Source organism: Bombina bombina, chromosome 1, assembly GCF_027579735.1.
Source record: "Bombina bombina isolate aBomBom1 chromosome 1, aBomBom1.pri, whole genome shotgun sequence".
Classification (NCBI taxonomy): domain Eukaryota; kingdom Metazoa; phylum Chordata; class Amphibia; order Anura; family Bombinatoridae; genus Bombina; species Bombina bombina.
The window spans coordinates 103,865,376-103,893,369 of NC_069499.1; the positions used below are offsets into that span (position 1 = coordinate 103,865,376).

Sequence of the window (27,994 nt, forward strand, 5' to 3'; positions counted from 1 at the left end):
TTTGGGCTAAATTTTATTATGGTTAGAGAGAGGTTTTAAACTATCTGGATGCCTGAGATGCTTGCATTGCAGTCATAAAACAGTACTGTATAATGTACTGTGCTGGGAATCTCTCAGGCATTTAAGTGGTTAATACAATTTTGCAATATTGTTGCTTCTGTCTGCAGTGTTGACATCACTATGTTTTACTACCTACAAAAGAAAAAATGTATACAGGAACCCCAGGAAGGTAATGTGAACTCACTACCATAAATTAGACAAATTAACCCTATTACTGTAGGACTTTGTAGTCACCTTAGCATCAGGGTATTATTAAGTTTTCATATGATCTCACTCATTGTATCTTAATGAATATTATCATGTTTCCTTTTACATTATCTCACAAAAGTGAGTACTCCCCTCACATTTTTGTAAATATTTTATTATAGTTTTTCATGTGACAAAATTGAAGAAATGACACTTTGCTACAATGTAAAGTAGTAAGTGTACAGCCTGTATAACAGTGTAAATTTGCTGTCCCCTCAAAATAACTCAACACACAGCCATTAATGTCTAAACCCTTGGCAAGAAAAGTGAGTACACCCCTAAGTGGAAATCTCCAAATTGGGCCCGAAATGTCAATATTTTGTGTGGCTACCATTATTATCCTGCACGGCCTTAACCCTCTTGGGCATGGAGTTCACCAGATCTTCACAGGTTGCCACTGGAGTCCTCTTCAACTCCTCCATGAAGACATCATGGAGCTGGTGGATGTTAGAGACCTTGTGCTTCCCCATCTTCAATTTGAGGATGCCCCACAGATGCTCAATAGGGTTTTAGTCTGGAGACATGCTTGGCCAGTCCATCACCTTTACCCTCAGCTTGTTTATCAAAGCAGTGGTTGTCTTGGAGGTGTGTTTGGGGTCGTTATCATGTTGGAATACTGCCCTGCAGCCCAGTCTCCAAAGGGAAGGGGATCATGCTCTGCTTCAGTATGTCACAGTACATGTTGGCATTCATGGTTCCCTCAATGAACTGTAGCTCCCCAGTGCTTGTAGCACTCATGCAGTCCCAGACCATGACACTCCCACTACCATGCTTGACTGTAGGCAAGACACACTTTTCTTTGTACTCCTCATCTGGTTGCCGCCATACACGCTTAACATCATCTGAACCAAATAAGTTTATCTTGGTCTCATCGGACTACAGGACATGGTTCCAGTAATCCATGTCCTTAGTCTGCTTGTCTTCAGCAAACTGTTTGCTGACTTTCTTGAGCATCAGCTTTAGAAGAGGCTTCCTTCTGGGACAACAGCCATGCAGACCAATTTGAGGCAGTGTGCGGCATATGGTCTAAGCACTGACAGGCTGACCCCCCACCCCTTCAACCTCTGCAGCAATGCTGGCAGCACTCATACTCAACCTCTGGATATTACGCTGAGCATGTGCACTCAACTTCTTTGGTTGACCATGGCGAGGTCTGTTCTGAGTGGAACCTGTCCTGTGAAACCACTGTATGGTCTTGCCCACCGTGCTGCAGCTCTGTTTCTTGGCAATCTTCTTATAGCCTGGGCCATTTTTATGTAGAGCAACAATTCTTTTTCTTTCTAAGTACACGGTGAGTCCACGGATCATCTAATTACTATTGGGAATCTCTCTCCTGCCCAGCAGGAGACGGCAAAGAGCACCACAGCAAAGCTGTTAGATATCACGTCCCTTCCCTCCAACCCCTGTCATTCTCTTTGCCTACGTTAAGAGCAAGGAAGTGGTAAAGTTTAGGTGTTTGAAAGAAGATTCTTCAAGCAAGATTTTATTATTTTTCAGCAGTGCAAGCTTGTTCTGCTTTGTCCTAAGGTGTAGCCGTAGTCCATGTCAGTCTCTTCAGTAGAGCAGTGGTGGCTTTAAAGCAATGGGAACTTGTGGGGTACAATCCTCACTGCGCCTCCCATGTATTTAAATACATGCCCTAACTTTGAAAGCCTGAGTAAGATTACTCAGTCTTTGTTTTTCTTCCACAGGTCCATGTGAGGGAACAAGCCTCTTAAACCTAGTGAGCTGCCTTGCTGCCTGGCAGATTTCTGAACGTAAGTGCTGACTTTATTTTTCTGGGAACATATGCAGGAAAAATATGACACTTTAAATTAGTTTTTTGTTGTTTTTTTGTGGTAATTTCTAATTAAAATATCAGTTTATTTATCTATTTTGTTTATTTGTAAATAAAGATGGACCAAGAGGCCCTGCAGGATGTTACATATTCTTTATGTTTTGATGCCAACGTGGAACCACCAATCCCTTTCTGTTCCTCATGTATTGAGAGAACTTTAAATTACAGGGATAGACTTTTTTCTGAGCCAACATTGTCTAAGGCAGATGCTGTTCAGGAGTCTTCTGACAATGTTCAAGATATGCCGCAGCTTTCTCCTCAAGTGTCCCAAATTTTATCGTCCACACATGCAGTGTCCCGCGCTTCCTCTCATACTCCGCCTGGAGTTACGTTGCAAGACATCGCTTCCCTCATGTAAAGAATCCGTGAATAAGGTTTCTGAAACAGTCGTGGCTATTTCAAATGTTCCCTCCCAGAAATCTGAGGAGGAAGATATTTTGGTAGCATTTGAGGGTAAAATCTCAGACTCAAACAGTGTAATTTCTTCTTCTAATACTGAGGTTGTATCCTGCAGGTTTAAGCTAGAACACCTCCGTTTGGTACTTAAGGAGGTTTTGGCTACCTTGGACGACTCCAACACTACTGTTGTAGTCAATCCTAAGAAGTCTAGTAAGCGTAACAAGTATTTTGATGTTCCTTCCATGGTGGAGGTTTTTCCTGTACCAGATCCGGCTACAAAGATTATTGCCAGGGAATAGGAGAGACTGAGTATCCCTTTTTCTCCATCCCCTATTATTAAGAAGATGTTTCCTATTGCAGACTCTATCAAGGAATCTTGGCAGATGGTCCCCAAGGTGGAAGGGGCAATTTCCACTTTAGCTAAGAGGACCACTATTCCCATAGAGGATAGTTGTTCCTTTAAAGATACTATGGATAAGAAGTTGGAGGGGTTGCTCAAGAAGATGTATGTAGACCAGGGTTTACAATGGCAACCTGCGGTGTGTATTGCTACCGTCACTAGTGCAGCGGCATACTGGTTTAAAGCGTTGTCTGATTCTATTCGGACAGACACTCCCCTTGAAGAGATCCAGAATAGGATCAAGGCCCTTAAATTGGCCAATTCCTTTATTATTGATGCTTCCCTACAGGTTAAGACAAAAACAAAAACAGAGGCGCCACATGTGTAGGTCAAAATGGATTAACAAAAGACAAGTTTGTTAAACTTTTTTCCTGATTCATTGGTGCTGTGGAAATTGTTTTTTTTACAGTCTACAGAGAGGTGTTTGCAGTGGCCCTCTACCACGAGCATCAGGTGTGTGCTGTCTATCATTTGGGAACTGTGTTAACTTAAAGCCCATCTCTCCATTCCACCTGCAGTTCCAGTTGAAGGGAAGGATTGCCATTGGGTATTATTCAGAAGCCCTGCTGGCAGAAAAACTCCAACACTGCACACATCCGGTGGGGATCTTCCACACAGCCAGCTGGTTTGCTGTAGAATACCAGCCTGCTCCTGTTGGCACAATAGAGTGCCGCCAATTTTGTGAGTACCCTTAATCTGCTGCTATTTGGATTTATTTATCTTTTTTGACCTACACATGTGGCGCCTCTGTTTTTGTCTTAACATCATAGAAGTACATCATCCCCTTGGGTGACGACAGAGAGCGGCCTATCAAGTTCTGGGACGTCTGAGGATACCTGTTGGACTTAACATATCTGGCTTGTCTAATCTATCTATCCATTCATTTGTGTATTATTTTATTGTGTATTATTTCTATTTGCACATACAGGGTTTTTTATATATCATACTGTGTTTATGTATTTATATCTTTAGCGCCTCTTATAGAAGCCCAATGATTTACATCACGGTTGCTTCTTCATTTGTTCCCTTACAGGTTATCAAGCTGGGAGCAAAAATTTCTGGGTTTGCCGTGCTGGCCCGCAGATCTTTATGGTTAAAATCCTGGTCTGCGGATGTATCATCTAAGTCTAAGCTTTTGGCTATTCCTTACAAGGGTAAGACCTTGTTTGGGCCAGGATTGGTGGAAATTATTTCTGACATTACGGGAGGAAAGGGTCATTTCCTCCCTCAGGATAAGAGGAATAAGCAGAAGGTATGTCAGAGTAATTTTTGTTCCTTTCGAAACTTCAAGGGTAAACCTGCCTCTCCCTCTACCAAGCAGGAACAGTCCAAGTCTTCCTGGAGGCCCAACCAGTCTTGGAACAAGGGAAAGCAATCTAAGAAGCCCGCTAATGACTCAAAGTCAGCATGAAGGGCCTGCCCCCGATCCGGGACCGGATCTTATGGGGGGCAGACTTTCTTTCTTCGCTCAGGGTTGGGTTCAGGATGTTCAGGATCCCTGGGCAGTGGACATCGTGTCCCAGGGATACAAACTAGAGTTCAAGACCTTTCTTCCCAGGGGCAGGTTTCTGCTCTCAAGATTATCTGTAGACCAGATAAAAAGAGAGGCATTCTTACACTGTGTTCGGGACCTTTCCAACCTGGGAGTGATAGTTCCTGTTCCAATGCAGGAACAGGGTCTGGGATTTTACTCCAATCTGTCCCTGTTGGCAGTGCTCCGGTTTGCGGGGCATTGCAGTGGCATCTTATCTGGACGACATTCTGGTTCAAGCGCCATCCTTTCAACAAGCAAACTCCCACATGGAGATGTTGTTATCCTTCCTGCGATCTCACGGACGGAAGGTGAATTTGGAAAAGAGTTCCTTAATTTCAACTACAAGGGTAGTGTTCTTGGGAACCATAAAAGATTCCATATCAATGAAAATATTTCTGATAGAGGTCAGGAAATCAAAGATTTTCAATTCTTGTCTGGCGCTTCAGTCCTCTCCTCGGCCATCAGTGGCTCAATGTATGGAGGTGATCGGTCTGATGGTAGCTGCCATGGACATCATTCAGTTTGCCCGTTTCCACCTCAGACCTCTGCAGTTATGCATGCTCAGGCAGTGGAACGGAGATTATGCGGATCTGTCTCCACGATTACATCTGGATCAGGAGACAAGGGATTCTCTTCTTTTGTGGTTGCCTCTGGATCATCTCTCCCAGGGAACCTGCTTCCGCAGACCCTCCTGGGTGATTGTGACAACGGACGCCAGCCTGCTGGGATGGGGAGCAGTCTGGGGCTCTCTAAAGGCTCAGGGGACATGGACTAGGAAGGAGTCTGTTCTACCCATAAACATTCTGGAGCTGAGAGCAATCTTCAATGCTCTTCTGGCCTGGCCTCAGTTAGCTTCGGCCCGGTTTATCAGGTTCCAGTCGGACAACATAACTTCAGTGGCTTACATCAACCATAAGGGGGGATCTCGGAGTTCCTTGGCCATGACACAGGTAGCCAAGATTATTCAATGGGCGGAGACCCACAACTGCTGTCTGTCTGCGATCCACATTCCAGGAGTGGACAACTGGGAAGCGGATTTTCTGAGCAGACAGACATTTCACCCGGGGGAGTGGGAACTCCATCCGGAAATGTTTTCCAGCTTGATTCTCAAATGGGGACAGCTGGAACTGGATCTCATGGCATCTCGGCAGAATGCCAAGCTCCCGAGGTACAGGTCGAGGTCAAGGGATCCTCAGGCTGTACTGATAGATGCTCTGGCGGTCCCTTGGAATTTCAGAGTCGCATATCTATTTCCTCCGTTCGCTTTCCTTCCTTGGGTCATTGCTCGAATACAACAGGAGAGGGTGTCGGTGATCCTCATTGCAACGGCGTGGCCTCGCAGGATCTGGTATGCAGATCTAGTAGAGATGTCATCTCTCGCCTCTTGGAGACTTCCACTGAGGAAGGACCTTCTACTTCAAGGGGTTTATGCTGATTGTAAGTAACTAGCGCCTAGATTAGTATACCGGCTACACTATAAATAGACCCCCTAACTGGGTCCTTCAAGAAATTCAAAACAAATGGGATATAGGAGCGCCAGTGGCTTAGGTATACACCAGGTTACAGATGTGGTTGTGCACCGCTGATTATTGGTCAGGGTATAACACAAACTCACCAGTACAACGGGCAATATGATAGTCTCAGTCTGAGGGATAAAAAACTAAATTATTTGCAATTAAATGATATATAATCAGCATATAATCAAAACCATAAACATAAACTAGACAGACCAAATACTACAAATTTTAATAAATTAATAATGATTAAAATTGATGGATTCAAATAAAATCAAAAGACAATAGAAATTAAAAAATACATAATTCTATAAACCCCCAATTACTGGGTGTGTGTGTTAGAAATTCATATATAACGTAATATGTTGCCCAGATGAAAAATATTTGCAATATGTAGTTAAAAAAATGTTGTCAAAAAATTTTTGACCCAAAAAAGAAAGAAAAAGATATATATCAATACCGGTATGATAAAAATTGTAAACACGGTGCAAAAATACAAATGCCAATGTTAGTGAATCTAATATAAAAAATGAGGACAAATCTGATAACAAATGAAAGCGTGAACAAACCACTAGTAGGTGATGTGAAACAAGTGTTTAAAATAAGTGTTAAAAAAAATAAATATAATCTGTAATCCAGTGAGGGGTTTACCCAATTTATAGCACCAAACGTCTATCAAAAACAATATGATATAATATACAATAATACATATTATTCATGGTGAGTGATGTATGATCCAAATGAGTCCTACTTCAAGGGCCCTTCCTTCACCCAAATCTAGTTTCTCTGAAGCTGACTGCTTGGAGATTAAACACTTAATTTTATCTAAGCGTGGTTTTTCTGAGTCGGTCATTGAGACCATGATTCAGGCTTGTAAGCCTGTCACCAGGAAGATTTACTATAAGATATGGCGTAAATATCTGCATTAGTCTGAATCCAGAGCCTACTCTTGGAGTAGAGTTCGGATTCCTGGGCAGGAGAGATATTCCCAATAGTAATTAGATGATCTGTGGACTCACCGTGTCAAGAAAGAAAGAAATTTATCAGGTAAGCATACATTTTGTTTTTTCAGATCTCAGAGAGTTCTTTGCCATGAGGTGACATGTTGAATTTCCAGTGACCAGTATGAGAGAGTATGAGAGCGATAACACCACATTTAACACACCTGCTCCCCATTCACACCTGAGACCTTGTAACACTAACGTGCCACATGACCCTGGGGAGGGAAAGGGCTAATTGGGCCCAATTTGGACATTTTTACTTAGGGGTGTACTCACTTTTGTTGCCAACGGTTTAGACATTAATGGCTGTGTGTTGAGTTATTTTGAGGGGACAGCAAATTTACACTGTTATACAGGCTGTTCACTCACTACTTTACATTGTAGCAAAGTGTCATTTCTTCAGTGTTATCACATGAAAAGATATAATAAAATATTTACAAAAATGTGAGGGGTGTACTCACTTTTGTGAGATACTGTAACTCCTTTAAGTTCTACAAAAATATCAGTTTCAGCACTTAATGGGTTAATGCAGACTGGGAATGGCTCCCCACTAACAAGAGTCTGATAGACCTAATCCTAAACATTAGCTCATTTACTTTTGTCGGAGGATCTATTACTCACCCTTCCCCTGCTGACATTTACCTAATAACTATGATATTTGTCATGAAACAAGGCCATTTACTTTAATGATACAGGCCCTTGACGCTCTGGCTTCACTCTGCACAGGGATAGGACTCCGCTGGGTTCTTTGCATGAAGGTCTATCTCCCTGGCAACAATATTCACTGTCTTAACAAACACTAAAACAGATACATCACTGCCTGGGTTCTAAAGAGAAGCTATTGAGCTGGTGATATTAGGATAAGCTATCAGATCAGACTGGGTTTAAGGAATCAGCTACTGGATCTCAACATATATAATAAAGAATAGCCCCATTATAATAAGGCAAATTAGCATTTGATATAAATTGCAGCTAGATCAGTGTGACTCGCAACCTTTTTATTTATTATTATTATTATTATTATTATTATTTTAGGACAACCTTAGCATCATTTTAGATTTGATTTCTCTGCACTAATTCTCTTGGATAATCCTAGCTAAGGGACATAACCTCTCAGGGTGTCTGGACATTCTGGTTGAAAATCATTTACATACATCAATATGTTTTCAATAATGACTTCAATTAAGTATTTGAGATAATAAATTAAAAAAAAAACATGTTTAAGGGAGACTGATAAAGGTTTTAATCTGTAAAGCAAACATTTATAAATACCAACAGAGTAGTGGCCATGCCACAGAATCATTACAGATTAGGTACATTTTATTTTCATATTGTCATTTGAGAGAGTCACACAGGCAGACAGACCAATAGACAGATCTATAGATAGATGTAAAGCAATACTAATCGATTCTATGATGTAGTAACAGAGGACGAGCAACAGTAAAAAACTTGTAATTACAAGATGTTTCTGCAATTAATTAAAGGGACATTAAACACTTTGGCCTAGATTTAGAGTTTGGCGGTAGCCGTGAAAACCAGCGTTAGAGGCTCCTAACGCTGGTTTTAGGCTACCGCCGGTATTTGGAGTCAGTCAGGAAAGGGTCTAACGCTCACTTTTCAGCCGCGACTTTTCCATACCGCAGATCCCCTTACGTAAATTGCGTATCCTATCTTTTCAATGGGATCTTTCTAACTCCGGTATTTAGAGTCTTGTCTGAAGTGAGCGTTAGAAATCTAACGACAAAACTCCAGCCGCAGAAAAAAGTCAGTAGTTAAGAGCTTTCTGGGCTAACACCGGTTCATAAAGCTCTTAACTACTGTGCTCTAAAGTACACTAACACCCATAAACTACCTATGTACCCCTAAACCGAGGTCCCCCCACATCGCCGCCACTCGATTAAATTTGTTTAACCCTTAATCTGCCGACCGCCACCTACGTTATACTTATGTACCCCTAATCTGCTGCCCCTAACACCGCCGACCCCTATATTATATTTATTAACCCCTAACCTGCCCCCCACAACGTCGCCGCCAGCTACCTACAATAATTAACCCCTAATCTGCCGACCGCCACCTACGTTATACTTATGTACCCCTAATCTGTTGCCCCTAACACCGCCGACCCCTATATTATATTTATTAACCCCTAATCTGCCGCCCCCGCTATCGCTGACCCCTGCATATTATTATTAACCCCTAATCTGCCATCCGCACGCCGCCGCCAGCTACATTATAGCTATGTACCCCTAATCTGCTGCCCCTAACACCGCCGACCCCTATATTATATTTATTAACCCCTAACCTGCCCCCCACAACGTCGCCTCCACCTGCCTACACTTATTAGCCCCTAATCTGCCGACCGCCACCTACGTTATACTTATGTACCCCTAATCTGCTGCCCCTAACACCGCCGACCCCTATATTATATTTATTAACCCCTAACCTGCCCCCCACAACGTCGCCGCCAGCTACCTACAATAATTAACCCCTAATCTGCCGACCGCCACCTACGTTATACTTATGTACCCCTAATCTGTTGCCCCTAACACCGCCGACCCCTATATTATATTTATTAACCCCTAATCTGCCGCCCCCCGCTATCGCTGACCCCTGCATATTATTATTAACCCCTAATCTGCCATCCGCACGCCGCCGCCAGCTACATTATAGCTATGTACCCCTAATCTGCTGCCCCTAACACCGCCGACCCCTATATTATATTTATTAACCCCTAACCTGCCCCCCACAACGTCGCCTCCACCTGCCTACACTTATTAACCCCTAATCTGCCGAGCGGACCGCACCGCTATTATAATAAAGTTATTAACCCTTAATCCGCCTCACTCCCGCCTCAATAACCCTATAATAAATAGTATTAACCCCTAATCTGCCCTCCCTAACATCGCCGACACCAAACTTCAAACATTAACCCCTAATCTGCCGACTGGAGCTCACCGCTATTCTATTAAATGTATTAACCCCTAAAGCTAAGTCTAACCCTAACACTAACACCCCCCTAAGTTAAATATAATTTAAATCTAACTAAATAAATTAACTCTTATTAAATAAATTATTCCTATTTAAAGCTAAATACTTACCTATAAAATAAATCCTAATATAGCTACAATATAAATTATAATTATATTATAGCTATTTTAGGATTTATATTTATTTTACAGGTAACTTTGTATTTATTTTAAACAGGTACAATAGCTATTAAATAGTTAAGAACTATTTAATAGCTAAAATAGTTAAAATAATTACAAAATTACCTGTAAAATAAATCCTAACCTAAGTTACAATTAAACCTAACACTGCACTATCAATAAAATAATTAAATAAAATACCTACAATTACCTACAATTTAACCTAACACTACACTATCAATACATTAATTAAAATACAATATCTACAAATAAATACAATGAAATAAACTAACTAAAGTACAAAAAATAAAAAAGAACTAAGTTACAAAAAATAAAAAAATATTTACAAACATCAGAAAAATATTACAACAATTTTAAACTAATTACACCTACTCTAAGCCCCCTAATAAAATAACAAAGACCCCCAAAATAAAAAAATGCCCTACCCTATTCTAAATTACAAAAGTTCAAAGCTCTTTTACCTTACCAGCCCTGAACAGGGCCCATTGCGGGGCATGCCCCAAAGAATTCAGCTTTTTTGCCTGTAAAAAAAACACATACAATACCCCCCCCAACATTACAAGCCACCACCCACATACCCCTAATCTAACCCAAACCCCCCTTAAATAAACCTAACACTAAGCCCCTGAAGATCTTCCTACCTTATCTTCACCATACCAGGTTCACCGATCGATCCAGAAGAGCTCCTCCGATGTCTTGATCCAAGCCCAAGCGGGGGGCTGAAGATGTCCATGATCCAGCTGAAGTCTTTATCCAAGCGGGAGCTGAAGAGGTCCATGATCCGGATGAAGTCTTCTATCAACGGCATCTTCAATCTTCTTTCTTCCAGATCAATCATCTTCCAGCCGACGCGGAACATCCTCTTCTCCCGACGCCTACTCCCTGAATGACGGTTCCTTTAAATGACGTCATCCAAGATGGCGTCCGTCGAATTCCGATTGGCTGATTCTATCAGCCAATCGGAATTAAGGTAGGAAAATTCTGATAGGCTGATGGAATAAGCCAATCAGATTGAAGTTCAATCCGATTGGCTGATCCGATTCCATCAGCCAATCAGAATTTTCCTACCTTAATTCCGATTGGCTGATAGAATCCTATCAGCCAATCGGAATTCGACGGACACCATCTTGGATGACGTCATTTAAAGGAACCGTCATTCGGCGAGTAGGCGTTGGGAGAAGAGGATGTTCCGCGTCGGCCCCTATATTATATTTATTAACCCCTAATCTGCCGCCCCCGCTATCGCTGACCCCTGCATATTATTATTAACCCCTAATCTGCCATCCGCACGCCGCCGCCAGCTACATTATAGCTATGTACCCCTAATCTGCTGCCCCTAACACCGCCGACCCCTATATTATATTTATTAACCCCTAACCTGCCCCCACAACGTCGCCTCCACCTGCCTACACTTATTAACCCCTAATCTGCCGAGCGGACCGCACCGCTATTATAATAAAGTTATTAACCCTTAATCCGCCTCACTCCCGCCTCAATAACCCTATAATAAATAGTATTAACCCCTAATCTGCCCTCCCTAACATCGCCGACACCAAACTTCAAACATTAACCCCTAATCTGCCGACTGGAGCTCACCGCTATTCTATTAAATGTATTAACCCCTAAAGCTAAGTCTAACCCTAACACTAACACCCCCCTAAGTTAAATATAATTTAAATCTAACTAAATAAATTAACTCTTATTAAATAAATTATTCCTATTTAAAGCTAAATACCTGTAAAATAAATCCTAATATAGCTACAATATAAATTATAATTATATTATAGCTATTTTAGGATTTATATTTATTTTACAGGTAACTTTGTATTTATTTTAAACAGGTACAATAGCTATTAAATAGTTAAGAACTATTTAATAGCTAAAATAGTTAAAATAATTACAAAATTACCTGTAAAATAAATCCTAACCTAAGTTACAATTAAACCTAACACTACACTATCAATAAATTAATTAAAGAGGATGTTCCGCGTCGGCTGGAAGATGATGGATCCGGAAGAAAGAAGATAGAAGATGCCTTTGATAGAAGCCTTCATCCGGATCATGGACCTCTTCAGCTCCCGCTTGGATGAAGACTTCAGCCGGATCATGGACATCTTCAGCCCCCCGCTTGGGCTTGGATCAAGACATCGGAGGAGCTCTTCTGGATCGATCGGTGAACCTGGTATGGTGAAGATAAGGTAGGAAGATCTTAAGGGGCTTAGTGTTAGGTTTATTTAAGGGGGGTTTGGGTTAGATTAGGGGTATGTGGGTGGTGGGTTGTAATGTTGCGGGGGGTATTGTATGTGTTGTTTTTTACAGGCAAAAAAGCTGAATTCTTTGGGGCATGCCCCGCAAAGGGCCCTGTTCAGGGCTGGTAAGGTAAAAGAGCTTTGAACTTTTGTAATTTAGAATAGGGTAGGGCATTTTTTTATTTTGGGGGTCTTTGTTATTTTATTAGGGGGCTTAGAGTAGGTGTAATTAGTTTAAAATTGTTGTAATATTTTTCTGATGTTTGTAAATATTTTTTTATTTTTTGTAACTTAGTTCTTTTTTATTTTTTGTACTTTAGTTAGTTTATTTCATTGTATTTATTTGTAGATATTGTATTTAATTAATGTATTGATAGTGTAGTGTTAGGTTTAATTGTAACTTAGGTTAGGATTTATTTTACAGGTAATTTTGTAATTATTTTAACTATTTTAGCTATTAAATAGTTCTTAACTATTTAATAGCTATTGTACCTGGTTAAAATAAATACAAAGTTACCTGTAAAATAAATATAAATCCTAAAATAGCTATAATATAATTATAATTTATATTGTAGCTATATTAGGATTTATTTTACAGGTAAGTATTTAGCTTTAAATAGGAATAATTTATTTAATAAGAGTTAATTAATTTCGTTAGATTTAAATTATATTTAACTTAGGGGGGTGTTAGTGTTAGGGTTAGACTTAGCTTTAGGGGTTAATACATTTATTAGAATAGCGGTGAGCTCCAGTCGGCAGATTAGGGGTTAATGTTTGAAGTTAGGTGTCGGCAATGTTAGGGAGGGCAGATTAGGGGTTAATACTATTTATTATAGGGTTAGTGAGGCGGATTAGGGGTTAATAACTATTATAATAGCGGTGCGGTCCGCTCGGCAGATTAGGGGTTAATAAGTGTAGGCAGGTCGAGGCGACGTTGTGGGGGGCAGATTAGGGGTTACTAAATATAATATAGGGGTCGGCGATGTTAGGGCAGCAGATTAGGGGTACATAGGGATAATGTAAGTAGCGGCGGTTTACGGAGTGGCAGATTAGGGGTTAATAATAATATGCAGGGGTCAGCGATAGCGGGGGCGGCAGATTAGGGGTTAATAAGTGTAAGGTTAGGGGTGTTTAAACTCGGGGTACATGTTAGAGTGTTAGGTGCAGATGTAGGAAGTGTTTCCCCATAGCAAACAATGGGGCTGCGTTAGGAGCTGAACGCGGCTTTTTTGCAGGTGTTTGGTTTTTTTTTCAGCTCAAACAGCCCCATTGTTTTCTATGGGGGAATCGTGCACGAGCACGTTTTTGAAGCTGGCCGCTTCCGTAAGCAACTCTGGTATCGAGAGTTGCAGTGGCGTAAAATATGCCTGTACGCTCCCTTTTTGGAGCCTAACGCAGCCATTCTGTGAACTCTCAATACCAGAGGTATTTAAAAGGTGCGGCCAGAAAAAAGCCAGCGTTAGCTACGCGGGTCGTTACCGACAAAACTAAATCTAGGCCTTTGAGATGATAATATAAAACGATAAAATGTACAAATAAAAAAAACTCTGCAATATACTTTCATTATTTATTTTGTTCCCTTTTCCTGTAATTCCATTCTGAAATTGTGAGCTATTCAGTTCCTGTTAGAAATGTGCAGGACACTGTTATATTCCACACAGCCATTGGTTGTACACTCTAGTGACCTATTTATAACTGTCCCTAATTGGCCACAACATGGCAGCTCCCATTGTTTTATAGACATTAAAATGTTACTTATTTTGTCAATGTTTAAACAGCTAATTAAACTTTATAAAATAAATCTACATGCTGTTATCAGACTAATCTTTTTTTTTTAAATGCATTATTCTATCTAGCATTTATTTAGTGTTTAATGTCCCTTAAGTTATTAGGTGAGTGCGAACAGTTTTTAAGGGAACATGAAACCCAAACAATTTTAAACAACTTTCCAATGTATTTCTATCTAATTTGCATTGTTCTCAGGAGAAGTAGACTCAGGAGCAGCAATGCACTACTAGGAACTACAAAGGCAGAATTTTTTTTCACTTCAATTCAGTAATATGACTGTGTTTGCAGAACATACACAATAAATAAGAGTTTTTAGCATTGTCCGTTGGCCAGAGACCAATTTGATGAATTGGACATCTCTACTATTACCCATTCCAGTTGCTTTTTTCTATATTTTTTTTTTTTTTTTTACTTTTTTGGAAATTACTTAAAAAATGGGGATGTCCACTAGGAACCTTTGTGGATTTGTTATTGATGCAGGGGTTATCACTTGGAAGTTCAGATAAAATGCAATCCTTTTTACAGGGCAGAATAACTGGTTTGTTTTCTGCTCTCAAGAGTCTTCTGTCTCATTTCCAACTATATCACCATGAATAACATCAGATTGTACAGTGTATTATTAAGACTTAGCATGCACTTAGATTTCCGATTAGGCCACTTTTTGCAAGAGTAGTTTGTTCTTCATGGGTAATGGTAACAAAATGCTAAGATTCTGATTTCTGTAAGGCAGCCTTATGGAGTTTGCCACATACTTTCATAAAGCACTGCAGTTCAGACCCACAGTCCTCATCAGATGCTAACTTTATAATGAAAAGTTATTTGGATATTGTAGCTATACTACTGATTTGTGTGAAGCATATGTAACTGGTTGATTTACTCACACCAGATATTTTGGTGATTCTATGTTCATTAACTGATTGTTTAACACATTCACTTGAACAAATTAGCTAATAGCTAAAATAGTTAAAATAATTACAAAATTACCTGTAAAATAAATCCTAACCTAAGTTACAATTAAACCTAACACTACACTATCAATAAATTAATTAAAGAGGATGTTCCGCGTCGGCTGGAAGATGATGGATCCGGAAGAAAGAAGATAGAAGATGCCTTTGATAGAAGCCTTCATCCGGATCATGGACCTCTTCAGCTCCCGCTTGGATGAAGACTTCAGCCGGATCATGGACATCTTCAGCCCCCCGCTTGGGCTTGGATCAAGACATCGGAGGAGCTCTTCTGGATCGATCGGTGAACCTGGTATGGTGAAGATAAGGTAGGAAGATCTTAAGGGGCTTAGTGTTAGGTTTATTTAAGGGGGGTTTGGGTTAGATTAGGGCTATGTGGGTGGTGGGTTGTAATGTTGCGGGGGGTATTGTATGTGTTGTTTTTTACAGGCAAAAAAGCTGAATTCTTTGGGGCATGCCCCGCAAAGGGCCCTGTTCAGGGCTGGTAAGGTAAAAGAGCTTTGAACTTTTGTAATTTAGAATAGGGTAGGGCATTTTTTTATTTTGGGGGTCTTTGTTATTTTATTAGGGGGCTTAGAGTAGGTGTAATTAGTTTAAAATTGTTGTAATATTTTTCTGATGTTTGTAAATATTTTTTTATTTTTTGTAACTTAGTTCTTTTTTATTTTTTGTACTTTAGTTAGTTTATTTCATTGTATTTATTTGTAGATATTGTATTTAATTAATGTATTGATAGTGTAGTGTTAGGTTTAATTGTAACTTAGGTTAGGATTTATTTTACAGGTAATTTTGTAATTATTTTAACTATTTTAGCTATTAAATAGTTCTTAACTATTTAATAGCTATTGTACCTGGTTAAAATAAATACAAAGTTACCTGTAAAATAAATATAAATCCTAAAATAGCTATAATATAATTATAATTTATATTGTAGCTATATTAGGATTTATTTTACAGGTAAGTATTTAGCTTTAAATAGGAATAATTTATTTAATAAGAGTTAATTAATTTCGTTAGATTTAAATTATATTTAACTTAGGGGGGTGTTAGTGTTAGGGTTAGACTTAGCTTTAGGGGTTAATACATTTATTAGAATAGCGGTGAGCTCCAGTCGGCAGATTAGGGGTTAATGTTTGAAGTTAGGTGTCGGCAATGTTAGGGAGGGCAGATTAGGGGTTAATACTATTTATTATAGGGTTAGTGAGGCGGATTAGGGGTTAATAACTATTATAATAGCGGTGCGGTCCGCTCTGCAGATTAGGGGTTAATAAGTGTAGGCAGGTCGAGGCGACGTTGTGGGGGGCAGATTAGGGGTTACTAAATATAATATAGGGGTCGGCGATGTTAGGGCAGCAGATTAGGGGTACATAGGGATAATGTAAGTAGCGGCGGTTTACGGAGTGGCAGATTAGGGGTTAATAATAATATGCAGGGGTCAGCGATAGCGGGGGCGGCAGATTAGGGGTTAATAAGTGTAAGGTTAGGGGTGTTTAAACTCGGGGTACATGTTAGAGTGTTAGGTGCAGATGTAGGAAGTGTTTCCCCATAGCAAACAATGGGGCTGCGTTAGGAGCTGAACGCGGCTTTTTTGCAGGTGTTTGGTTTTTTTTTTCAGCTCAAACAGCCCCATTGTTTTCTATGGGGGAATCGTGCACGAGCACGTTTTTGAAGCTGGCCGCTTCCGTAAGCAACTCTGGTATCGAGAGTTGCAGTGGCGTAAAATATGCCTGTACGCTCCCTTTTTGGAGCCTAACGCAGCCATTCTGTGAACTCTCAATACCAGAGGTATTTAAAAGGTGCGGCCAGAAAAAAGCCAGCGTTAGCTACGCGGGTCGTTACCGACAAAACTAAATCTAGGCCTTTGAGATGATAATATAAAACGATAAAATGTACAAATAAAAAAAACTCTGCAATATACTTTCATTATTTATTTTGTTCCCTTTTCCTGTAATTCCATTCTGAAATTGTGAGCTATTCAGTTCCTGTTAGAAATGTGCAGGACACTGTTATATTCCACACAGCCATTGGTTGTACACTCTAGTGACCTATTTATAACTGTCCCTAATTGGCCACAACATGGCAGCTCCCATTGTTTTATAGACATTAAAATGTTACTTATTTTGTCAATGTTTAAACAGCTAATTAAACTTTATAAAATAAATCTACATGCTGTTATCAGACTAATCTTTTTTTTTAAATGCATTATTCTATCTAGCATTTATTTAGTGTTTAATGTCCCTTAAGTTATTAGGTGAGTGCGAACAGTTTTTAAGGGAACATGAAACCCAAACAATTTTAAACAACTTTCCAATGTATTTCTATCTAATTTGCATTGTTCTCAGGAGAAGTAGACTCAGGAGCAGCAATGCACTACTAGGAACTACAAAGGCAGAATTTTTTTTCACTTCAATTCAGTAATATGACTGTGTTTGCAGAACATACACAATAAATAAGAGTTTTTAGCATTGTCCGTTGGCCAGAGACCAATTTGATGAATTGGACATCTCTACTATTACCCATTCCAGTTGCTTTTTTCTATATTTTTTTTTTTTTTTTACTTTTTTGGAAATTACTTAAAAAATGGGGATGTCCACTAGGAACCTTTGTGGATTTGTTATTGATGCAGGGGTTATCACTTGGAAGTTCAGATAAAATGCAATCCTTTTTACAGGGCAGAATAACTGGTTTGTTTTCTGCTCTCAAGAGTCTTCTGTCTCATTTCCAACTATATCACCATGAATAACATCAGATTGTACAGTGTATTATTAAGACTTAGCATGCACTTAGATTTCCGATTAGGCCACTTTTTGCAAGAGTAGTTTGTTCTTCATGGGTAATGGTAACAAAATGCTAAGATTCTGATTTCTGTAAGGCAGCCTTATGGAGTTTGCCACATACTTTCATAAAGCACTGCAGTTCAGACCCACAGTCCTCATCAGATGCTAACTTTATAATGAAAAGTTATTTGGATATTGTAGCTATACTACTGATTTGTGTGAAGCATATGTAACTGGTTGATTTACTCACACCAGATATTTTGGTGATTCTATGTTCATTAACTGATTGTTTAACACATTCACTTGAACAAATTAGCAGTAGTACACGTTTTGTTTTGAACAGAAACATTGAGGTATCATAGTCACTTTGTAAACAACGCCATAAATACTGTGTATACATAAAGATAAGTATATGGAAATCTTTTTTCCTGCTGAAACTTGACTTTTAGAACTTGCCAAATCTGAGGGAGAATAAAGTAAAAATATGTGTCAACACGACATATATTTAAAGGGATTTTGTACATTTTAGGAATTATGTATAGTTTGGGGGGAGGGGGAAGCTGGTGTCTAAAAGTTGTAACAGATAGGATAGAAAATTGAGCAGCTGTTTTAGTTGATAAGAAGTATCAGTAGCAGTAGGAAAGTAAATATATAGAATGGAAAATACACAATTACTGTAGTAGTGACACAAGTAATTACAAGAATATAATAGGATACCAATCTAATCAGAAAGACAATATACTACTTCATGCCTCTGTTTTTAACCAACACATAGGTCTGTAAGCCACAGTTAAAGAGACGTGATTCAAATAGACCACTGGTTTTCAAACCTGTCCTCAGGCCTCCCCAACAGGCCAGGTTTTCAGGATTATCTTGAATGAGAGCAGGTAAAATAACCCTGTTTACTAATCAGATTATTATTTCACATGTGCTCCAGTTCAGATATCCTCAAAATCTGGCCTATTAGGGAGACCTGGGGACAGGTTTGAATAACAATGAGGGTAGAGCATGCAATGTTAAACAACTTTCCAATTTACTTCTAATATTTAATTTGTTTTCTTCTCTTGGTATCCTTTGTTAAAAAGGATACCTAAGTAGGCTCAGGAGCTGATGATTGGTGGCTGCACATATATACTTTGTTATTGGCTCACCCAATGTGTTCAGCTAGCTCCCAGTAGTGCATTGCTGATCCTTCAAGGAAACAAAGGTAATTAACCAAATTAGATAATAGAAGTAAATTGCAAAGTTGTTTAAAATGGTATGCTCTATCTGAAATATGAAGACAAAAACTATTTGGGCTTAATGTTCCTTTAACATCTTCTCTAGAAGGACAATATGTGCAGAGCTGCCAATCACCAGGCTGTGTCCAGTTTCTATTTTATATATACATTTATATATACATACCTTGTATCATAGCAGGGAACATTTATATATGTATATACCTTGTATCATTATAGCAGGGAACATTTATATATACATACCTTGTATCATAGCAGGGAACATTTATATATGTATATACCTTGTATCATTATAGCAGGGAACTTTTATATATACATACCTTATATCATAGCAGGGAACATTTATATATACATACCTTGTATCATAGCAGGGAACATTTATATACATACCTTGTATCATTATAGCAGGGAACATTTATATATACATACCTTGTATCATTATAGCAGGGAACATTTATATATACATACCTTGTATCATTATAGCAGGGAACATTTATATATACATACCTTGTATCATTATAGCAGGGAACATTTATATATACATACCTTGTATCATTATAGCAGGGAACATTTATATATACATACCTTGTATCATTATAGCAGGGAACATTTATATATACATACCTTGTATCATAGCAGGGAACATTTATATATACATACCTTGTATCATAGCAGGGAACATTTATATATACATACCTTGTATCATTATAGCAGGGAACATTTATATATACATACCTTGTATCATTATAGCAGGGAACATTTATATATACATACCTTGTATCATTATAGCAGGGAACATTTATATATACATACCTTGTATCATAGCAGGGAACATTTATATATACATACCTTGTATCATTATAGCAGGGAACATTTATATATACATACCTTGTATCATAGCAGGGAACATTTATATATACATACCTTGTATCATTATAGCAGGGAACATTTATATATACATACCTTGTATCATTATAGCAGGGAACATTTATATATTCATACCTTGTATCATTATAGCAGGGAACATTTATATATACATACCTTGTATCATAGCAGGGAACATTTATATATACATACCTTGTATCATAGCAGGGAACATTTATCTATACATACCTTGTATCATAGCAGGGAACATTTATATATACATACCTTGTATCATAGCAGGGAACATTTATATATACATACCTTGTATCATTATAGCAGGGAACATTTATATATACATACCTTGTATCATTATAGCAGGGAACATTTATATATACATACCTTGTATCATTATAGCAGGGAACATTTATATATACATACCTTGTATCATTATAGCAGCAAACATTTATATATACATACCTTGTATCATAGCAGGGAACATTTATATATACATACCTTGTATCATAGCAGGGAACATTTATATATACATACCTTGTATCATTATAGCAGGGAACATTTATATATACATACCTTGTATCATTATAGCAGGGAACATTTATATATACATACCTTGTATCATTATAGCAGGGAACATTTATATATACATACCTTGTATCATAGCAGGGAACATTTATATATACATACCTTGTATCATTATAGCAGGGAACATTTATATATACACACCTTGTATCATAGCAGGGAAAATTTATATATACATACCTTGTATCATTATAGCAGGGAACATTTATATATACATACCTTATATCATTATAGCAGGGAACATTTATATATACATACCTTGTATCATTATAGCAGGGAACATTTATACAGGGAGTGCAGAATTATTAGGCAAATGAGTATTTTGACCACATCATCCTCTTTATGCATGTTGTCTTACTCCAAGCTGTATAGGCTTGAAAGCCTACTACCAATTAAGCATATTAGGTGATGTACATCTCTGTAATGAGAAGGGGTGTGGTCTAATGACATCAACACCCTATATCAGGTGTGCATAATTATTAGGCAACTTCCTTTCCTTTGGCAAAATGGGTCAAAAGAAGGACTTGACAGGCTCAGAAAAGTAAAAAATAGTGAGATATCTTGAAGAGGGATGCAGCACTCTTAAAATTGCAAAGCTTCTGAAGCGTGATCATCGAACAATCAAGCGTTTCATTCAAAATAGTCAACAGGGTCGCAAGAAGCGTGTGGAAAAACCAAGGCGCAAAATAACTGCCCATGAACTGAGAAAAGTCAAGCGTGCAGCTGCCAAAATGCCACTTGCCACCAGTTTGGCCATATTTCAGAGCTGCAACATCACTGGAGTGCCCAAAAGCACAAGGTGTGCAATACTCAGAGACATGGCCAAGGTAAGAAAGGCTGAAAGACGACCACCACTGAACAAGACACACAAGCTGAAACGTCAAGACTGGGCCAAGAAATATCTCAAGACTGATTTTTCTAAGGTTTTATGGACTGATGAAATGAGAGTGAGTCTTGATGGGCCAGATGGATGGGCCCGTGGCTGGATTGGTAAAGGGCAGAGAGCTCCAGTCCGACTCAGACGCCAGCAAGGTGGAGGTGGAGTACTGGTTTGGGCTGGTATCATCAAAGATGAGCTTGTGGGGCCTTTTTGGGTTGAGGATGGAGTCAAGCTCAACTCCCAGTCCTACTGCCAGTTTCTGGAAGACACCTTCTTCAAGCAGTGGTACAGGAAGAAGTCTGCATCCTTCAAGAAAAACATGATTTTCATGCAGGACAATGCTCCATCACACGCTTCCAAGTACTCCACAGCGTGGCTGGCAAGAAAGGGTATAAAAGAAGAAAATCTAATGACATGGCCTCCTTGTTCACCTGATCTGAACCCCATTGAGAACCTGTGGTCCATCATCAAATGTGAGATTTACAAGGAGGGAAAACAGTACACCTCTCTGAACAGTGTCTGGGAGGCTGTGGTTGCTGCTGCACGCAATGTTGATGTGAACAGATCAAAACACTGACAGAATCCATGGATGGCAGGCTTTTGAGTGTCCTTGCAAAGAAAGGTGGCTATATTGGTCACTGATTTGTTTTTGTTTTGTTTTTGAATGTCAGAAATGTATATTTGTGAATGTTGAGATGTTATATTGGTTTCACTGGTAAAAATAAATAATTGAAATGGGTATATATTTGTTTTTTGTTAAGTTGCCTAATAATTATGCACAGTAATAGTCACCTGCACATACAGATATCCCCCTAAAATAGCTATAACTAAAAACAAACTAAAAACTACTTCCAAAACTATTCAGCTTTGATATTAATGAGTTTTTTGGGTTCATTGAGAACATGGTTGTTGTTCAATAATAAAATTAATCCTCAAAAATAGAACTTGCCTAATAATTCTGCACTCCCTGTATATACATACCTTGTATCATTATAGCAGGGAACATTTATATACATACCTTGTATCATTATAGCAGGGAACATTTATATATACATACCTTGTATCATTATAGCAGGGAACATTTATATATACATACCTTGCATCATTATAGCAGGGAACATTTATATATACATACCTTGTATCATTATAGCAGGGAACATTTATATATACATACCTTGTATCATTATAGCAGGGAACATTTATATATACATACCTTGTATCATTATAGCAGGGAACATTTATATATACATACCTTGTATCATTATAGCAGGGGACATTTATATATACATACCTTGTATCATTATAGCAGGGAACATTTATATATACATACATTGTATCATAGCAGGGAACATTTATATATACATACCTTGTATCATAGCAGGGAACATTTATATATACATACCTTGTATCATTATAGCAGGGAACATTTATATATACATACCTTGTATCATTATAGCAGGGGACATTTATATATACATACCTTGTATCATTATAGCAGGGAACATTTATATATACATACCTTGTATCATAGCAGGGAACATTTATATATACATACCTTGTATCATTATAGCAGGGAACATTTATATATACATACCTTGTATCATTATAGCAGGGAACATTTATATATACATACCTTGTATCATAGCAGGGAACATTTATATATACATACCTTGTATCATAGCAGGGAACATTTATATATACATACCTTGTATCATTATAGCAGGGAACATTTATATATACATACCTTGTATCATTATAGCAGGGAACATTTATATATACATACCTTGTATCATTATAGCAGGGAACATTTATATATACATACCTTGTATCATAGCAGGGAACATTTATATATACATACCTTGTATCATTATAGCAGGGAACATTTATATATACATACCTTGTATCATTATAGCAGGGAACATTTATATATACATACCTTGTATCATTATAGCAGGGGACATTTATATATACATACCTTGTATCATTATAGCAGGGAACATTTATATATACATACATTGTATCATAGCAGGGAACATTTATATATACATACCTTGTATCATAGCAGGGAACATTTATATATACATACCTTGTATCATTATAGCAGGGAACATTTATATATACATACCTTGTATCATTATAGCAGGGAACATTTATATATACATACCTTGTATCATTATAGCAGGGAACATTTATATATACATACCTTGTATCATTATAGCAGGGAACATTTATATATACATACCTTGTATCATAGCAGGGAACATTTATATATACATACCTTGTATCATTATAGCAGGGAACATTTATATATACATATCTATTGAATCATTATAGCAGGGAACATTTATATATACATACCTTGTATCATTATAGCAGGGAACATTTATATATACATACCTTGTATCATAGCAGGGAACATTTATATATACATACCTTGTATCATAGCAGGGAACATTTATATATACATACCTTGTATCATAGCAGGGAACATTTATATATACATACCTTGTATCATAGCAGGGAACATTTATATATACATACCTTGTATCATTATAGCAGGGAACATTTATATATACATACCTTGTATCGTTATAGCAAGGAATATTTATATATACATACCTTGTATCATTATAGCAGGGAACATTTATATATACATACCTTGTATCATTATAGCAGGGAACATTTATATATCAGGCTAAATTGTGAGGTTTACCTTGTATAATTGGCTTTGTAAAGCTGTTGTCTTTCTTAATAAAGATACACTTGTTTTCCAACCTACATATATCTCCTGACACTCATGCAGGAATTAAAGCTGCTTTGTCTGCTGTCACTTTGAACGCTACATGATACTGTTACAAAAATCTGCACACAAAAAAATCTCATTTTATTAAAAAGAAGGAAACTTTAATGCCCTGAGCCTTGATTTGACCTGTCTTCTCCTCTGAGTGTATTCAAGGTCTTGTTTTCAAAGCCAACCTGCTCGGTCTTACGGCTTGTGTCTAAAACACAGTCTGCCGTTTCATTTGTGTTGCAGCTACTGAATTAAATTGTGTATTAAACCATATAGGGGTTTTTAAGGCTGACTGACTTTTCTCACGCAGCATTTGTTTTGTCCTCGTTTTTACAATAGATTTGGGTACGGTCACATAATTACACAGGCAACAACTACCCTGTGACCGAGCTGAGCAAAATGTGTGTTGCAACGTGTATGATGACGTGAAGATTAACTTGGGCTTGCTGCTATTTTTGTCTCACATGTAGAATGGCAACTAACAACACTTTTGTCACTGCTTGCAGTTGTTTTTACTGATAAAGCTTTGTTCAGTGTTATTTTTTGGTCCTTCTAACTGTACAATTGCTTCCTTAGGTTCAGTTCATGCAACCTCCATTGCAGCGTCACGTGTAGAGCAAGCACTGTCTGAGGTGGCATCATCCCTCCAAAGCAGCACACCCAAGCAAGGTCCTCTGCACCCATGGATGACGCTAGCGCAAATCTGGCTTCATGCAGGTAAGCAGGTTCTGCATTTACAGCAATTTGCTTCATACTGGAATGTGATAAATACATATCTCATATTGTATAACCATATGTGTTTATTGTTTAACAGAAACCAGGGAAACTTGCAAATAAAGGTCATATTTTTATAACAGTTTGTCATTTATTATGTACTCTTAAAGGGACATGAAACACACTTTTTTTTTCTTTCATGATTCAGAAAGATCATGTGATTTTAAACAACTTTCTATTTTTTTTTTGGTATCCCTTGTTGAAAAGGATACCTAGGTAGGCTCCAAAGCTGCTGATTGGTGGCTGCACATATATACTTCATGTAATTGGCTCACCCAATACAGCATACTCTGTCAGCATTTATCATTGCACAAGCATTTCTAGCAGATTGCACAAGCATTTTCTAGCAGATTCGTATACGATCGGGCGGATTGCTGTCCGCCGCCTCAGAGGTGGTGGACAAGTTAAGGAGCAGTCTTAAGCTAAGGAGCAGAAGGCTCGTGCGGAAACAGGTTTAGTAGTAAATTGGAAAGTTCTCTATCTGAATCAAGAAAGAAAAAATTGGGGTTTCATGTCCCTTTAAGAGATCATTACTTTTTTATTTCCTGAATTTTAGCAGGCTACAATTGGCATAGAGCTGAAAACTATTAAATAGTAGGAAAAAAACTTTACAGCAGGTAAAAGGAGGGACAACCTGCAGGGCTATAACCAAACAAGGGTGTCATTTGAGCAGGATGCAGAGCGCTGCTCTTGTTGGGTGCTCATTTACAGTTCTGCTCCATAAACACAGCCTTTCCTTCCAAATGAAAAGAAAGACGTGAGCTAAGCTGGAACACATTGTTTTCCATCCCACGTGAAACGTCATTCTGGGTACTCAGCCACACAGCATTTTTAATCACTCAGGGAAATGAGCAGCCTTTGCTGGGCACCTTTTTATTTAAGGATGACATTTCTTTACAGTGATACTTCCAGGCGCTGTCGTTAAAAAATCAGAATGTAACTCAACATACAATGCACTGACCGACCAGAAAAGTAACTTTATATACAAGCAGTGCAGCTACCTTTCAACTGCTCGTGCACAAAGTAATCTCACATGCAAGCAATGCACTGACCGACCAGAAAGCAACTTTATATGCAAGCAGTGCAGCTACCTTTCAACTGCTCGTGCACAAAGCAATCTCACATGCAAGCAATGCACTGACCGACCAGAAAGCAACTTTATATACAAGCAGTGCAGCTACCTTTCAACTGCTCGTGCACAAAGTAATCTCACATGCAAGCAATGCACTGACCGACCAGAAAGCAACTTTATATGCAAGCAGTGCAGCTACCTTTCAACTGCTCGTGCACAAAGCAATCTCACATGCAAGCAATGCACTGACCGACCAGAAAGCAACTTTATATACAAGCAGTGCAGCTACCTTTCAACTGCTCGTGCACAAAGTAATCTCATATGCAAGCAATGCACTGACCAACTAGAAAGCAACTTTATATACAAGCAGTGCAGCTATTATTCAATTGCTTGTGCACAAAGCAATCTCACATGCAAGCAATGCACTAACTGACCAGAAAGTAACTTTATATACAAGCAGTACAGCTATTATTCATCTGCTTGTGCACAAAGCAATCGCATATGCAAGCAATGCACTGATTGAGCAGACAGTAACTTTATATACAAGCAGTGCAGCTATTATTCATCTGCTTGTGCACAAAGCAATCTCACATGCAAGCAATGCAATAACCGACCAGAAAGTAACTTTATATACAAGCAGTGCAGCTATTATTCATCTGCTCGTGCACAAACCAATCTCACATGCAAGCAATGCACTAACCGACCAGAAAGTAACTTTATATACAAGCAGTGCAGCTATTATTCATCTGCTTGTGCACAAAGCAATCGCATATGCAAGCAATGCACTGATTGAGCAGACAGTAACTTTATATACAAGCAGTGCAGCTATTATTCATCTGCTTGTGTACAAAGCAATCTCACATGCAAGCAATGCAATAACCGACCAGAAAGTAACTTTATATACAAGCAGTGCAGCTATTATTCATCTGCTTGTGCACAAAGCAATCTCATATGCAAGCAATGCACTGATTGAGCAGACAGTAAATTTATATACAAGCAGTGCAGCTATTATTCATCTGCTTGTGCACAAAGCAATCTCACATGCAAACAATGCACTTATTGAGCAGAAAGCTGTCACATATACAGACAATAAAAAGCAACATCATATGATTTCAATTTAGTTACCATTCAGAAACGAACTACCTAGTCCGGTAGACAGCTGTGCCAAAAGGTGCCCCTAGTGTTATTCCTTATACAAGTGATGTAATTTCACAGACATGCGGTTCATTCACTATACAGAAAGCGCTCTATGTGCAAGCACAATATACTGACTGCATGAATAACGTTACTATACAGACAGTATCATCATTTACAAGTAGTGCGCTGACCATAGAGAAGACAACCACGTGTATAATAACCGTTTATTACCCTGTAAAAACTTTTGTCTATTCTGAAATAATCTTGCTATATTTCTATTCCTATACTAGTTTATAACTCCCACTGGTAAAGTGCAATCGACCATATAAAGCAAGATATATTTAAGCTGACAAATACAGGTAGACAGGCATACATATTCAGAAATGGCATACATGTGACAGAAGTAACTCTTAGATATATGATGACTGATGCACACAAACTGTAAATAAATATATAACTTTATAAAGGTTTTGATTTCACAATATTTGAATTTGTAAAATGGGGCAGTTTAGAGAGGGGATGGGACAAACAAACAATATATTATGTCATTTAGGCAATATTTACATGTCATTATACAGTGAGTGCAGAATTATTAGGCAAATGAGTATTTTGACCACATCATCCTCTTTATGCATGTTGTCTTACTCCAAGCTGTATAGGCTCGAAAGCCTACTACCAATTAAGCATATTAGGTGATGTGCATC

General features: G+C 38.3%; 1 protein-coding gene across 2 annotated transcripts in view; it reads left to right on the top strand.

Annotated features, from left to right (window-relative positions):
- TTC7B (tetratricopeptide repeat domain 7B) overlaps positions 1 to 27,994 on the top strand; it is an 840,626-nt gene that overhangs the window by 703,472 nt on the left and 109,160 nt on the right. For both annotated transcript variants that reach the window (XM_053697563.1, XM_053697564.1), the window contains one exon: positions 24,884 to 25,024. In XM_053697563.1, coding sequence (XP_053553538.1) covers positions 24,884 to 25,024 — 141 coding nt within the window. The remainder of the gene's footprint in view (positions 1 to 24,883; positions 25,025 to 27,994) is intronic.